This window comes from Calidris pugnax, unplaced genomic scaffold (assembly GCF_001431845.1).
Source record: "Calidris pugnax isolate Ruff unplaced genomic scaffold, ASM143184v1 scaffold188, whole genome shotgun sequence".
In the NCBI taxonomy this organism is placed as follows: Eukaryota; Metazoa; Chordata; class Aves; order Charadriiformes; family Scolopacidae; genus Calidris; species Calidris pugnax.
The window spans coordinates 3613774-3627982 of NW_015091257.1; the positions used below are offsets into that span (position 1 = coordinate 3613774).

Here is a 14209-nt window from a genome sequence, read left to right on the forward strand (position 1 = left end):
AGTCGGTGCTTACCCTGACCTCCTCCCAGCACTGGTTTTCTTGTTTTGCAAAGCGAATGAAATGTCTGATATTTTCCAGGCCACACTCCTAATCAAAGAAAGAATAATATACTGTACAGGCCGGCGTTAAAACTGTCACTTCTGGTATTTGCTAAGTTGGCGTCTGGTTTAACAACACTGGCCTTGATTTCAAACTGATGAGCTGTAGCTGAAATGTAGAGAGTATCCAGTTTCTAATTCCCAGTCAGACTTTGGTTTTCTTATTGTTATAAGTAGGAATGGGTCAGAAAGACTTTGTCAGAAATGCCCTGTTTTTCCAAAAGAATGTTTGAAGGCGACCACTTTGCTCCACAAAAGGTGATGGCTTCACCTGGGGTTCAGGGAGGTCCTGTGCAAGCCTCTGGATTGAATCAGGCACAACAGGGATTTGAATCGATGCTTCCCACATCCTGTGGGCTGTCATAACTGCAGGGCTGTTAACAGCTTCTTGCAGACACTTGAAATTGTTTTGGGAACCTGAGAGAATTAGATGGAGTTTGAGATGATATTATAGAAAAGTGGTTTTATTGGTTGTTCTTTTTTTTTAAAATGTTGACAGAACAGGTATTCATGGTGTAAACACCCCATGTCCTGAGCTGCTGTACTGTTGAATCACAAGGAACGTGTCTTGCGTGGGATCTCCTTTGTGTTGCAATCGATGAGGCAGAAGAGGGTCACCAGGAGAAGGGGTGCATCCCCGCAAAGTTCTGCTTTGTTCAGACCACTCCTGGAAGTGACTTTTCCTGCACAGGAAGTTCTTTCTAGAGACTGATGTAATTCTGTAATTCCTGTGGAGCTAGTGTTGTTTCTAACCCTGAAATTCAAGCACTCTTTTAGCTTTGAAGGCATTTGCATTTTAAATATTCAGGTGTTTCAGAGATGTCAGATATTCCTGAGAAAAGGGATGCCCTTTTTTTTCCTTGGACAGACCTGCCTTCACCTTTGGAGAGTAAAGGGAAAATGCCTTTCTAGCACTACCTTCCCTAGATATTGAGAGGAAAGGTACTGAGTCTTCTTATGCTTGCTTTTGGTTTCTCCAGGTACGCTTACTTACAGAGGTATATAGCAGAACCACTGCCTTGCAGAGGAGATGAGTGGCAGCCGTTGATTTGGTACAGAAACTCTTTACTGGCAAATGAAGATGAGGAGAGCTCTGTCCTCGGCAGTTCAGGAGAGTGGACCCCCGTGGGCACATCTAAGATGCCTTCTTTTAAAAGGAAATTGTCTAACGGTATGATAACTTTTATGTTCTGGATCTGCTGTATTTGCTTTGTCCCAGCTGAAATGCACTTCATGCTTTGCATTAGCAGTACCACAGTGTGGTGGATATTGTGGACTTTCCAGTTTGAACTGTGCCTTTTGCCTTCAGCTCTGTTGTTGTTAAAGGTCTCTTCATCCCTCAGTAGAAGTAAGGTTGGTCTGGAGACTTTGAGTGAGCTGAATTGAGATAGTCTTGAATTCTGCTCTCTACTGAGCTCTGGCATTTGTCTGTGCCATTGAGATTTCATTCGTTGCTTTCAGTTGTTAGTTGAGGGTGTTTTTACTTTAGACCCTGTAGATAGTAGAGACAGGAGAGGTATTTCCAGAAGTTGATTCACATCTTCAGCCCAGATGATCTGGGCCAAATCATCTTCTGGGGTCTTTCTCGCTGTTGAATTTCTAGGGAGCCTGTAGGATTATACTCTTAGCTTAGGGAGTTATAGTTAGGTGGGCTGGATCCAGGCTTCAGCAGCTTCATGGACTTCCAATCCATAATGAGGTATTCACTGCACGGATATGATGGGACTTAGTTAAATGTAGTAAAGCCAATATGAAAAGAATTGCCAGTAAAAATGCTTAGTGCTATGGCCATGTGCAGTTGCACGTGGAGGAAAGGGAAATTTTCCAGAGCGTCCTTTAGTTTCTTTTTCATGCTTTCTCAGGAATTTTCTTCTCAGTGACCTGCCTTCAGAAAGCTTGTTCCTTTGTGTCCCAAAGGCCCTCCTTTCTCGAGGGTTATACAGACTCAGCAGTACTGATAGCACTTGAGAACTGGGGCCAAGATCATAGATCCAGATTGCAAAAATGACCAGTGGGCAAAGTAAATTAATTTTCTTTTATGTGGCTATTAGCTGGTTCCTTCATTAAATCTTTTAATGCTTTGCTCCAAATTCCCCTTTGAGTGTGGCCCCATTGCTTCCCTGCTGTGGGGAACGTGTTGGAACCGTCCCCCTCAAGCCCTTTGGGAGCTGAAGCTGGAGAAGGAATCTGTTCACGGTCTGTTCCAGGGTCGTTGCCCGACACCATCCAGAGGGAAGCAGCGAGCAGAGCCCCAGCCCTGCAGCCACCCCAGCTTGTCTCTGCCACGGGGAAGAGCAGGAAGAGGCTGAAGTCTCGAGAGATGCACCTGCAGGAACACTTGCCGTTCCTTTGTCCGGGAGGGCTGCGGAGAAGATACTGGTGAGAGTTTTATGTCTCACAACCTCCTTCGCTTGTCCTGGTGTTGACAGTTTGGTTCTCTCTCTCCACCTCTGCTTCTGGTTTTTGTAACACTTCCATGGGCAAAGGGCAGAGGGTGTGTGCCCTCCTGTCTTTCTTATAGGCTGTGTCCCAAAGACGGGTTGTGGTTTTGGTTTCCTCAGTCCAATATCTGTATTTGCTGCTTTAGCCGGATTGTCCCCCACTGTCACAGGGCTTCCATGCCTTCTTGGACTAATTTTGAGTACACAGAGAAGGAGGGTTCCCCGTCCTGCTCCTCGTGCCTCTGGTCCTGATGAGAGGGCTGTGGTATTATCCCCTGGCTGTTCGCTGCAGCCTGACCGTGAGCATCTTCTGAATCTCAGGAGATGAAAGAGGGTTCTTGTCTCTGCAGATCTGCTATTAACTACTGTGTGACTGGTGACTTCCTTTTAGAGAGGTGCATTTCCGTGTGCAACATGCACACACACCTCAGTGTGATTCTCTGGAGTCTGCTTTTGAGCTCTGTAAAACACTCAGAGCGCTCCATTGGCATATTTTTCTTTAATACAGGTCGATTATTGAGGTTTTAGGTGCCATTTCCCATATTGGTCAATTAAAAGATGAAACACAAATCCCAGAAAGATGTGTGTTTTTCTAAATTTTGGGACGCTGGGTGAATGTACCTTGTGAATATGAGTAAAATAGAACACAAAATTATTAAATATGTAGTTTATTACAGATCCAGCCCCTTTATAAATGAACTTTTGCTTCTGAACTGCTTTATTGGAAATTCCTCAGAGTGTAACCTCTTTCATACCTGGGAAATACTGAGCCAGGAACTTTGGGCCACCTTATGTGGATATCTCAGGAGCAGATCTTAATATTCAGCCTGGAGAAGAGGAGGCTCTGGGGAGCCCTTATAGTGGCCTTTCAATACCTGAAGGGTACCTATAGAAGAGCTGGGGAGGGACTCTTTGCCAGGAGGTGTAATGATAGGACAAGGGGAAATGGTTTTAAATTGGAAGAAAAAAGATGCAGATTAGAGCTCAGGGAGAAATTCTTTCCTGTGAGGGTGGTGAGACACTGGAACAGGATGCCCAGAGAAGCTGTGGCTGTCCCATCCCTGGAGGTGTTCAAGGCCAGGCTGGATGGGGCTTTGAGCAACCTGCTCTAGTGGGAGGTGTCCCTGCCCATGGCAGGGGGGTTGGAACTCCATGATCTTTGAGGTCCCTTCCAACCCAAACCATTCTATGATTCTATGATTCTCAGCAAAGATCTCTGAGGTAACCACACTTGTGCAACGTCCAACCTGTTGTAAAGTTTCTCAAGACTTAGATTGGGTTTTTTTGTGTTTTTTTTTCCCCCCAGCAAAGATGAGATTAAGACAGAAGATGTCTCGGAGAAGGGTCAAGCAGAAAATGTAACTGAAGATGTTGATGTTGATGTGGTCGGTGCAGACCAGGTAATTTGGGCTTGGGTTTTCCAGCTCTGAGGATGGCTGTCGTTGAGGTGGGTGAACGTGAGTTCAGAATCTCATGAGTGACCCATCAAGTGGCAAAGGGGAGGCTCTTTTCTGGTCCCTTTCAGGTTGAGGAAGGGGGTTCTTCTCTTTTCCCTCTTTAGCTGCAGCTGTAGTCTCCTCCTTCAGCTTGATCTGCATTGGTAAGGCAATTCTTACTGCAGGCTCTCGACATCCTTAGGTAGGTTGAACTAAAAGCCAGGGTGCATTGAGAGGAGGAGCTGGTTTCTTTTTTTCCCCATCCTGTGAAGCTCCTTACTCCAGAGCCTTTTGCTGCAGTTGCTTCACATTAGTGAGACGTTGCAGAGATGGCAGCGCTGCGTGGAAAGACTCAGCATGTGTCTCATCACTGCTCAGCCCAGGGCTCCCGATGGAGCATTCCGTGTTTCCTGCCCTTTTCCAGTCAAGGCTGTTTGGGGCCATTAAACTGTCCCCACACCAGCTGGGGATTTGAAGGGAAGCAGGGGAACGCCGTGGGCTTGGAGCGGCGTCGCCTGGGGGTTGTCTTGTGGGCACCTTTGGGATCAGATAATAGTTTGGCCAAACTGCAGCTGCTGCTGGGGCTCAGCTCTGCCACGGGCACCGGCTGCGGGAAGGGCTTTAGCCCTTTGGGACAGCGGAGCACAAGGACACCGCGGGTGTTGCCGCAGTGAGGTCCTGAAAGGGGGGGTGGACAATAATGGAGGCCGTGAAGTTTGCTGTGCTGCAGCTGGTGACAACCCTCCCGTCCCCCCAGGGTTTGCTGTGTCAGCCCTTGCAAGGGGCTGAGAGGTTCCTCCAGGTCTTTCTCCTGTGTTTCCCCCTGCACTCTGCACTCCTCAGGGAACGCAAACCCGGTGTTTGGCAGGCAGGCTAAAGGGTGAAGAGGCTACGCCTTTAATTCTGATTCCTTATGAGTTCTTATATGATGTTTTCCTGATGGTGTAAGACTGATTGATGCAACCCCTTGATTTCCAGTGGCTCTGGTCACCTGGGATTTAAGAGCCACATTTGAAGATCTTCTTAGATTTTTGGCTTTTTAAATGAGTTTCTCCTGTAAAGTTGAACAAATGGTTTATTTTCGTACTTGAGTATTTTTTTTTTTAAAGAGGACTAGAAGAAAAAAGAGACTTCTACCTTTTTTTCCAGACATGTGCCTTTTAAAATGTAGACTATTTGTTTGGACTATATTCTTGGAGCAGCTTCTATTGTAGATAGGAAATAAAAGAATTTAAATCTGTGGACCAGGACCAAAGCCATGAAGAAAATGCAGTACTTGTCTAATATGTTGCCTTTCCCTCTAGTGCCTTTTCTGGGCTCCTTGGGGTATAGAAATGGTTCTTTCCTCTGGTGGAAGCTAAATATAGTGCTTTCCAAGAGCCAGCTATGGCCAAGCTGCTAAATGGTGAAGAGGCTACGCTTTTATTCTGATTCCTTATGGGTTCTTATATGATGTTTTCTTGATGGTGTAAGCCTGACTGAATCTTTTTTTTTTTTTTCCTTGTGGTACAGGAGAGTTAAGCAGCTGAAAGCTTCAATGGAAGTGAAGAACACGCTACCATTTCTTTTTTCTGCGTTTTGTTTAACTGAAAATGGGGTTGTGATGGCACCAAGCGAGGCAGCGGGAGCTACGGATCAAGTGGAGTCCCTGCCTGTAGGCACCCACCCCAACCAGTAGGTACCAGCACCCTGCCCCATTCCTCCACCTCGCCGTTCCCGGTGTCGCTGACCTGGCTGTTGCGCTTCTGAGGTTGTGGGGCGTTCATGAACGTCAGGCTGCATCCCCCTCCTTGATGCTGGCGTGGAACAATTCCCAGCCCGAGGGTTGGAATGAGGGTATTGACAAGTATTGAGTCAAAGACTCTGCAAACGGGATGAGATGAGCTTGTTCAAATCAGTGCAGGGGCAGCGTTCTGCCGGGTGTATTCTGTGCCATTTGAGATAGATAACCAAGATGGATATCTACTTGTTTCCTTGTACCTGACTCCGGGGAGAGAGGACCTGCTGGGTGATGGCAGGTGACTTGGCAGTGCCCTTTCCTGCCTGTGAAACGGAAAACGTGGATCAAATTGAAAGTATTTCTGAATTCCAGTGCTTACAGAGACGTGGTCAGGGGTCTGAGACTTGCGTCAAGGCGTCTAAGTTACAAAGAAAGAAAGAGCGGACCAGTCGACTGAGTATTTTCCTCTGGAGGAAATCCTTTGCACGCAGTAAATCACATGGTGTTTACTTGGAAAAGATAAAGCTTGAAAAGACGATGTAAATAGACTGTAAACATGGCCCTTTTCAAAAGTGTTTTTTCCATTAAGAATTTGCAAATGATCTTCACCCAAGAGTGTTTCAGAGGCAGGAGGCTGGGGAGTGCTGGCTGCTTTCACTGACCCTGTGTCGCTGCTCCACGGAATTGTACACTTCATTAATCCTATCAATCAGCTTTTTTTTTTTTAATATATATATATATATTTTGGATTGTTACTGTGTAAAATAAACTCCATAACCATTGCTATCCAGTAGTACTGAAAGTGCAGGCACTAGTCCCACACTAAGCCCGGAGAGAGAGGAGCAGCAGAGTGCTACTGGCTGCCTGTTTGCCCTGTTTCTAAACAACCTTAGAAGTGAGCTCCTATGAACATGGAAGTGTAAGGAAGCCATGAATGTCTCCTGGGCAAGAGTAAAACCATTATGCTTCATTTTCCATAGGCCAATTCAAGAGGAGGGGCAGCACGCCACAAGATAATGCTGATGCTCACCCACATCAACTTGTTCTCAGTTCCCCTGTGACTCCCTCCCACCCCAAACCTCAACTGTGACAGTGAGTGATGTTTCCCTCATCCACCTACAGCTGTGGCTGTAGCCCTAAACACTTACCAGGTATGGAGAAGACACCTGGATTGGGACCAAGAAAACACACCTGGGACCACATCAAAAGTGCAGATGCTTTACTTCTTGCAGCAAAGGACTAGGGCTGGGGATTACTCTTCTAGGAGAAGGTACAGTAATCCTTAGAGTTCACGTGTTGCAAGAAAAGTCACTTCCACAATAACACCATAATTTGCTCTACTAGAGCTGTGCAAATTGTTTAGGAAGAAAGGAACTTGGTTATCTGAAATATAATGGGGAGCAGGATTTAAGAGGTGTTCCATTAAACACAAAATGGCAACACCAGCTCCAGTTTCTACAGAAGAGGCCTGCCCTGCTCCTGTGGAGAAACATCCCTGTGCAATGAGGGTGCCCTTTGCCGCACCTGCCCACCAAACCCCTCCTTTTTAAGAAGGGAGGGGGTTCCAGCTGAAGGGTTTGAGGTAGGGAAGAGTCACCACCCCTTGAACAGCAAGAGAAGTTCAGGATCATCTTCTGGAAAGCCAGCTGCTCATCTTCTCCCATAGCACCTTAGGTAACAGAGCTTAATGTAAATTCTTTGACTTTTTACTCTTGAAATTCCCCAAACTGGGGGCAGGTATCTGACCAACGCTAGAGACATTTGACATTGTTCCAGTTTTAATGGACACTCATCAATCAACCCTGGTTTTACTCGTAAAACTCCTATGGTATTAAAATAACATAACTTGAGTTTTCTTTGGGAAGCTCCACTAAGAGAAGTTGGTGATGATTTTCACTACTTCAGATACACAGGTTTGTAAATCTGCACCTGAGATGGTGTGATGAGTGGTGTGATGAGTGGTTTCTCTGTTCAGGAACACTGTCCTGGATGAGGAACAAGCTGCTCGAGCTCAGTTGCTTTCGATGTGCATCTTGGTGCAGTTGTCCAACCCGGCTGCCTACCCGTGTAACCCATCACGTCTTACCTGATGGCTTTTGTCAGTGTTAGGTTGATGGTTGGACTAGATGATCTGCAAGGTCCCTTCCAACCTAGACAGTTCTATGATGCTAAATGGTTCTCTAATAGCAAGAAGTTAATTGTGTGCTGTACATAACATAATAATCAATCAGAACTGTCAAATTACATGTATGAAAATCTTTATTTGAAAATACAAACATGATTTTAAAACTTTTTAACAGATCTACACCTACACTGCAACCAAAAATAACTTCCAGTTTTTTGTACATTTTTTTTTTCTTCTTTCCAACAAAATCTCTTTAACAGTAAAAGTGAGGCAACAATTTCAAGCTGCTGTGACACTGATGAATATCCATGGAATGTGTCAATAGCAAACAACTGAAGGGAGGGAACACACAAAAGCACTGAATGCCCACAACGAATTAGTGCACATCACTGATCAAGTAACATTTATACAAAGGATTTTTAAAAAAATTGGTTCCTTCTACATGAATTAACACACTCATTTTGGAGCAAGTATGAACAACTCAACCAGACTTCATTATTAAATAATCTTTTTGTAATGAACATCGCTGAAAAGACTGAAGTTTAAAAGGGCAAGCAAAATTAAAGTTGGGGCAAACAAGGACCACACGGAGAAGAGAAGCAACTTGTCTCAGGCGTTGGCTTTGTCCTCCTGCGCTACCACGCTCAGCTTGGCAAAGGGAACTCTACTTGTAAATCAGAGCTGAATCATGCACTCGGTGCCACCTCTCTTCCTCCCCCAGGCATAAAAACCCCAGGGCTGTCTATGAGCATATAAGCATCGCGGGCCAGCTATACATTGTCTCCATACCTCCCATAGCAGGCCAGGAACACCCGGTCGCGTATGGGATGGAGATGGTCAGTGCACCACACGTCAACTTAGAGAGAATTATACAGTTCTCTTAAAATAAAAAACAACAAACAAACAACCCACCAGTATATTACTTTTCTCTAAAGTCAAATATTGTTATTCTTCCAAAAAGGAATTATGCAACATCTGTAAATAAATATTTTAATCTATTTTACAAACTATAGACTATTGAATAAATACAAAAAGTTTCATCATTCCATACAAATGCGCGTCTTTTACTTCAAAAGGTAGTGTAGTGATTAAATATGTTTAGCACAAAACTAAGCTGACTTCCTGGAAACAAACCCTGCTGAAACGTCTAGGTGTGTAGCAGACCTGCTGCAGACTGTCCCTTCTCTTCTGCGAGTGGCGACCAGAAGTCACCACTACTCAAAGTCCTCTTCGTAGTCGTACTCATCCAAGTCCACATCAGCCAGATGGGAAGGCATTTCAAAAAAGGGTCTTTTCTCCATTTGATACTTGAGGACGTTGGCCTTCTGATGGTCTACGGGACTCAGCTCTGCTTCATACCTAGGAGCGGGCAAAGAGAAGAAAATAGAGAGTCTTGCTCTGCTGGGGAATGCCCAAACGTTAGAGCACTGCCAAGGCATCTGCAGGAAGAGCATCAATTCCCAATATTTTCTATTTAGAGTAAAGAAAGCCGTAAGCAGAAGCAGCACAAGGTTTCTGTCACTTAAATTACTTCAATTGAAGCGGGGTCCCTCCCCCGTCAGGCGCGCGAGGTGTTAGTGAGCTGCTTTACTGAGAGGAGGGAAGGCACGTACTGCTCTAGCGGGCTACTCCTAATTAGACACGGTCACATGCAAGACTTCAGGGCGTGACACAAACCCTTCCAGTTCTTTTCAAGAAAGCCGAAATTATGCTGAATTAGGCAGAACAAACTACACCTGTGGTGAACACAACAAAGGAGAAAGAACACTCAAAGTGTTATCCAAACGCACGCGAGCGCAAGGAAGCGGTAGCAACCATTTATTTAAAGCAGATGTAGAAAGCAAAAGCCAATATTTTGATGAGAAATTACTGAAAACCTCCTGCTGCTGATGAGAATGAACAGATGGCTAACGAAATGTAATGTTTCACTAACTCAAGGCAGCGAAGGCTGATATTTAAAAAGGATCTGCTTCAGTCTGTTTAGGTGGGATCAATGTGTAATCGATAGCCATTTAAAAAAAAAAGAAAAAAAGAAATCAAACATCAAAAATCTCCGCAGAGATTTCTCTGTAGAATCTCTGACGTTATAAATCTCTGCGGAGATTTTTGATGTCAGATGAAAGAACTGACCATTTCCTGGGCTGGGCTGACTGAGGTTCACACACATCTTCCCAAGTGCTACCAAATCTCATCTCAGCACATCATCATTTCCATCTACTTAGAAGACTTAGATTAGAAGTATTCTTTCAGAGAAAGGCAGAGGGCAAGGAAGAGTTAAATACTGAGAATCCACCATGAACACTAAAACAGAGTAGCATTAAGAGCAGAGGTAGGAGGAAGGGCATTTTCAATCATGAATGCAATTCTTTTGAAACACTTCATAGATAAACTATTAAATATTTTAAGCCAGCTTCACCACCACTTGGAGTAAAAAAAAACCCAGCAAAATAAAGATGCTTTGATAACATCAGGCAAAGATTAAGCAGTGATTTTCTTTTCTATTATTTGTTATTTCGTCCTTCCCAGATGTATTAAAACCTCAATTATGAGATCATCAATGAGTGCTGAGGCAGTGAACAGAACACCTTGGGTTTCTCCCACAAGTTCCCCACTGATTTGAACAGCAAACAAAAGTCATCCTAAGAGTTACTCATTTGAAAACAAAAGTTGGGAAGAAAGATGTGTATTCTACCGCAACAACAGTTTTGGCTCACAAATCTGTTATTAAGAGTCTTCTGCACCATTATTCCTGTCTTTTTGAGAAGGAATTTTTTTTTTTTTCCTTTCTTAAACAGACACATCTTGAAGGCACTTTGGGATTTCCTTATTGCACAGTGATACAGGGAGATGACAGCAGCTTTTCCAGTCCTTAAAATGGCAACATGAGGATCTCAGACACTATTTAAAGGTTTTATCTATCCTTAATACTCACAAGACTGTTATTTAAACATTATTGGACCAAACGAAAATCCCAGTCTCTTCCAAAGCTTTGGTGGCCTCATGGAATCTCACTTTTACTCCTTTCCAAGGTATTTAAGTTAAGGAAATCTAGAAACACTGTCCCCATTTTACACCTCTGGGCACTGAAATTATTCGAGTTAGCTCTCACAGTATTAGAAAGACTATGGCTATTCCCAGCACAGAGATTTTTACAGCTACAACATCTCTAAAGAGTCTTTCCTCCCTCTCCCCCCCCTCCCCCCAGTCCTCACATTTCTAAAGCTCATGTAAATGTAAAGAAGTCAGCCTATTTTTAGACTTCTGTGTGCCACTCCCAAGCCGCAGATCAACTGTTTTAATAGGAATGTCAGGAAAATATTTACCATAAAGGTAATCAAATAAAAAATTCACAGGGGATTGTCAAACAGTCAGTTCAGTTCGGGCCGGCGTTACAACCCTTTAAGTGCACTAAGTCATTTTAGGGAAGATTTTTGTACAAACACAGTCACTTAAAATGCTCATAATAATTTTTTGTTAATGTTTTTGTTCATTAAACTGTCCTAACAGCAGCAAGGAAACTTCTACTAGTCGTGTTTCTCTCAGCTTCAGGAATAGAAAATAAGCTTCTTTTTTCAAGACAATTGTAGGAGGGGAAAAAAAAAAAAAAAAAAAAAAAAAAAAAAATTAAAACAGCCCTATTTTGGTCGACTTGGGAGAGGGGTTCTGATAGCCAGGGGAAAAAAAAAAAAAAAAAAAAAAAAAGAAAATTCAGACAGTCCTACTTTGGTATTAAGTTTTGAAGACACTTTTGCTGACCTTCACTTTTAGAAAGCACTAAAATTTTAATTCAGATTTGACAATGGCTCCCTGAGCCAGATCAGAATACTTTTCAGATTTTTCATCGATTTGCTCACAACTTAAGATTCAGTTGCTTATTTGATAAACTGGAAGGTATCCTAACCTTGCTCTTTATTAAAAAAAAAACAAACCAGTATCTCAATTTAGAAGTTTAAATGCAAGTAAATTCACAAGGGTAGGCAGATAGCGGTAAGATGAAGCATAATACTTGTTTCTATTTAGTCAATCCAAATACCTCTCATATAGGGTTGTGCATATGATACTTGAAAGACTTTGACAAATTATGAACTGGTAATTAATGGAGACAATGAGCATTACAATCTATATTCCAAAGAGATGCACTCCAAGGAAACAAAGCAGCAAAACTTGAGGAACACTTGATTAAAAGCTTTTATCCGTCTGTGTGCAGGGCCAACAGTTAAGCTACAGCTTATGCATCAAACACACTAGGGAAACAAAAAGTAATTAAATAAAATGCATGAGGTTTTGGGCTGTGTTTCCATAGCATGCAATATCTTTCTTTAATTCTCGGGTTTTTTTCCTGCAAGATCTGTGATAAATCTGATGCCAGAAGCAGAGGCAACCTACAACCAAAGAGTTGCTTGAGTTCACAAGCACCAGGCTCAAAAGAAATGAGGAACTGGGTATTTTGTCACCATACCCCAGCGTACTCCTCTACATTATTCTTACAGTAACACACTGGTATTACTTAGGGAGTGTATTCATGTAAATACATAAAAAGAAAACAATTTATTCTAAACACTAATCATGGAGATGCTCCTGGCTCAGAGCTGCAGTGAACAAGCTCATAACAATCAGAATTAAAGCACCTGGAGGCTCTTACTTTATATCCCGCTCACGCTTGTGAATGAAATTGTGCCTAAATATTATCTTAGAACTTGACAAAATTACACTTGTTCACAACAGCCCAGCAATTTCAAACCCTTAACCAGTGGTACAGAGTAACCTGACTACCCAACACACAGAACCCTTACTACTAATGTCAAAAGGATTTTACTTCCACTGAGTTTCAGGACCCAGACCCACATGGGGTCTCCACACAGAACGCTGGAGGACCAGCAGAAATCCCTCCTTGGCAATCCAGCTAAAGGATTAGCTTGTACAGACCATGCAGCATCTCTCAACCCTCACTATGTCTCAACTGACAAAAGAACTAGTTTCTCAGGGTATTCCACCACAAAGCTCTAAGAGGCTTTACGAGCTGTAAGACACAATAATAGGATCTTAATAGAACTCAGAAATCTGCATTTAACTATCAACTTTCAGGTGAGTTTGAGACAAATTTAGTCAAAGAAATATCTGAATTTCACAACTTTGAAAATGGGCAAAATGGGCTTTCAACTCAAACTCTAGAAAGTCACAACAGCAACAGAATTTTAAAACAGGAAGGTGGAGACACACCACTACTGTGACAGAAGTAAACAAACAGACCAGCAGAGGAGAGAGAGAAAACAAGGCTAAAAAAACCAAAGGTATAAACCACAGAACAGTGGCTCTAGTTAAATCTGAACAGTACCTCAAAGCTTCTAAAAGCTATTCATTTCTGTCTCAAGCCTGGGCTCTCAGGTTGACCTGCTGATACGCTGATTTACTGCGTTATATTTAGGGGGCCCCTCTGACAGACACTGAGATTATGGAAGAACTGTACGGACCAGCCTGATCCTGTCAGGAACAGCCTAAAGTTTGCCAGGAACTTCTTAAGATTTTGACTCCTGATGGCTTAAACATGTTAATTTTAGAAGGGCATTCTAAAACAGAGCACCAAAAGTCTAAATACTTTACTGGTTTATTAGAATCGTACTAATTTTTTTCAGCTGAGTTATGAATAAATAACATTTCACAGCCAGACTGTAGAAACTATTATTTCCTCCAATCCATCAAATTTATGCTATTATACTCAGCATTGCAGTGTCTTAAATAAGTGTCAAAAATGTACATACCTGTTCTGTACCTTCCTCAAACTGACCTATGCCCTTAAGAGATTGAACAAGATAAAAAACACTGAAGCTTTAATATTGCCTAACTCACAATAAAATCTTCAGTTATTTTTTGGCTTGTTATTCTGCGATATTAATCAATTCTAGGGGAAGATTCCATGAAGAGTTAAGATACCCCTTAATGCTGAAGAGGCTGGGGAACGATAACAATTCTCCTCCTCCCCTCTTTCTTCCCCCATAAGCTTTCTTCCATGAAGTTTCTTGAAATCATTGTGTTAAGAAGATTTTGCTTTCTCGGGTTTTAAAGCAGTCTCTTAAATATCGAGCTAATCATTCTTGAAATGCCTGGCAAGAGTTAGAGAGCTTTGAAAATGGAAAGGAAATGCAGGAAAATGTGTTTACTTTAGACAAGTCCATCAAATCAAGGCCTAAAATAAGTTAAATTTGTACTTGTTTTCCTTATCGTTTTGAATAACGAAAACAATGAATGGCAAACTTGGGATGCTGGATTCTAAGAGGTTCCGGAGGCTACAAAGCAAAAGGAAAGGAGTGATTTTGAAACAAGATTTATTACCATACTCTTACCTAACTGTGAGAAAATACTTCTAGGCTGGTATAATTGAGTTCAGAAG

General features: G+C 42.7%; 2 protein-coding genes across 6 annotated transcripts in view; one reads left to right on the top strand and one right to left on the bottom strand.

Moving 5' to 3' along the window:
- The window catches only part of LOC106898814 (cohesin subunit SA-2-like), a 66508-nt gene extending 55792 nt beyond the window's left edge, over positions 1 to 10716 (top strand). For 2 of the 3 annotated variants that reach the window (XM_014960290.1, XM_014960289.1), the window contains 4 exons: positions 1080 to 1270; positions 2307 to 2478; positions 3847 to 3940; positions 5489 to 6670. In XM_014960290.1, coding sequence (XP_014815776.1) covers positions 1080 to 1270; positions 2307 to 2478; positions 3847 to 3940; positions 5489 to 5497 — 466 coding nt within the window. In that variant the 3' untranslated portion in view covers positions 5498 to 6670. Of the gene's footprint in view, positions 1 to 1079; positions 1271 to 2306; positions 2479 to 3846; positions 3941 to 5488; positions 6671 to 10616 lie in introns of those variants that run through there. The other variant, XR_001413980.1, reaches the window with a different exon arrangement.
- Positions 8058 to 14209, bottom strand: part of PPP2R3B (protein phosphatase 2 regulatory subunit B'', beta) — a 54987-nt gene continuing 48835 nt past the window's right edge. For 2 of the 3 annotated variants that reach the window (XM_014960292.1, XM_014960294.1), the window contains one exon: positions 8058 to 9180. In XM_014960292.1, coding sequence (XP_014815778.1) covers positions 9036 to 9180 — 145 coding nt within the window. In that variant the 3' untranslated portion in view covers positions 8058 to 9035. Of the gene's footprint in view, positions 9181 to 9434; positions 9558 to 14209 lie in introns of all 3 variants that reach the window. The other variant, XM_014960293.1, reaches the window with a different exon arrangement.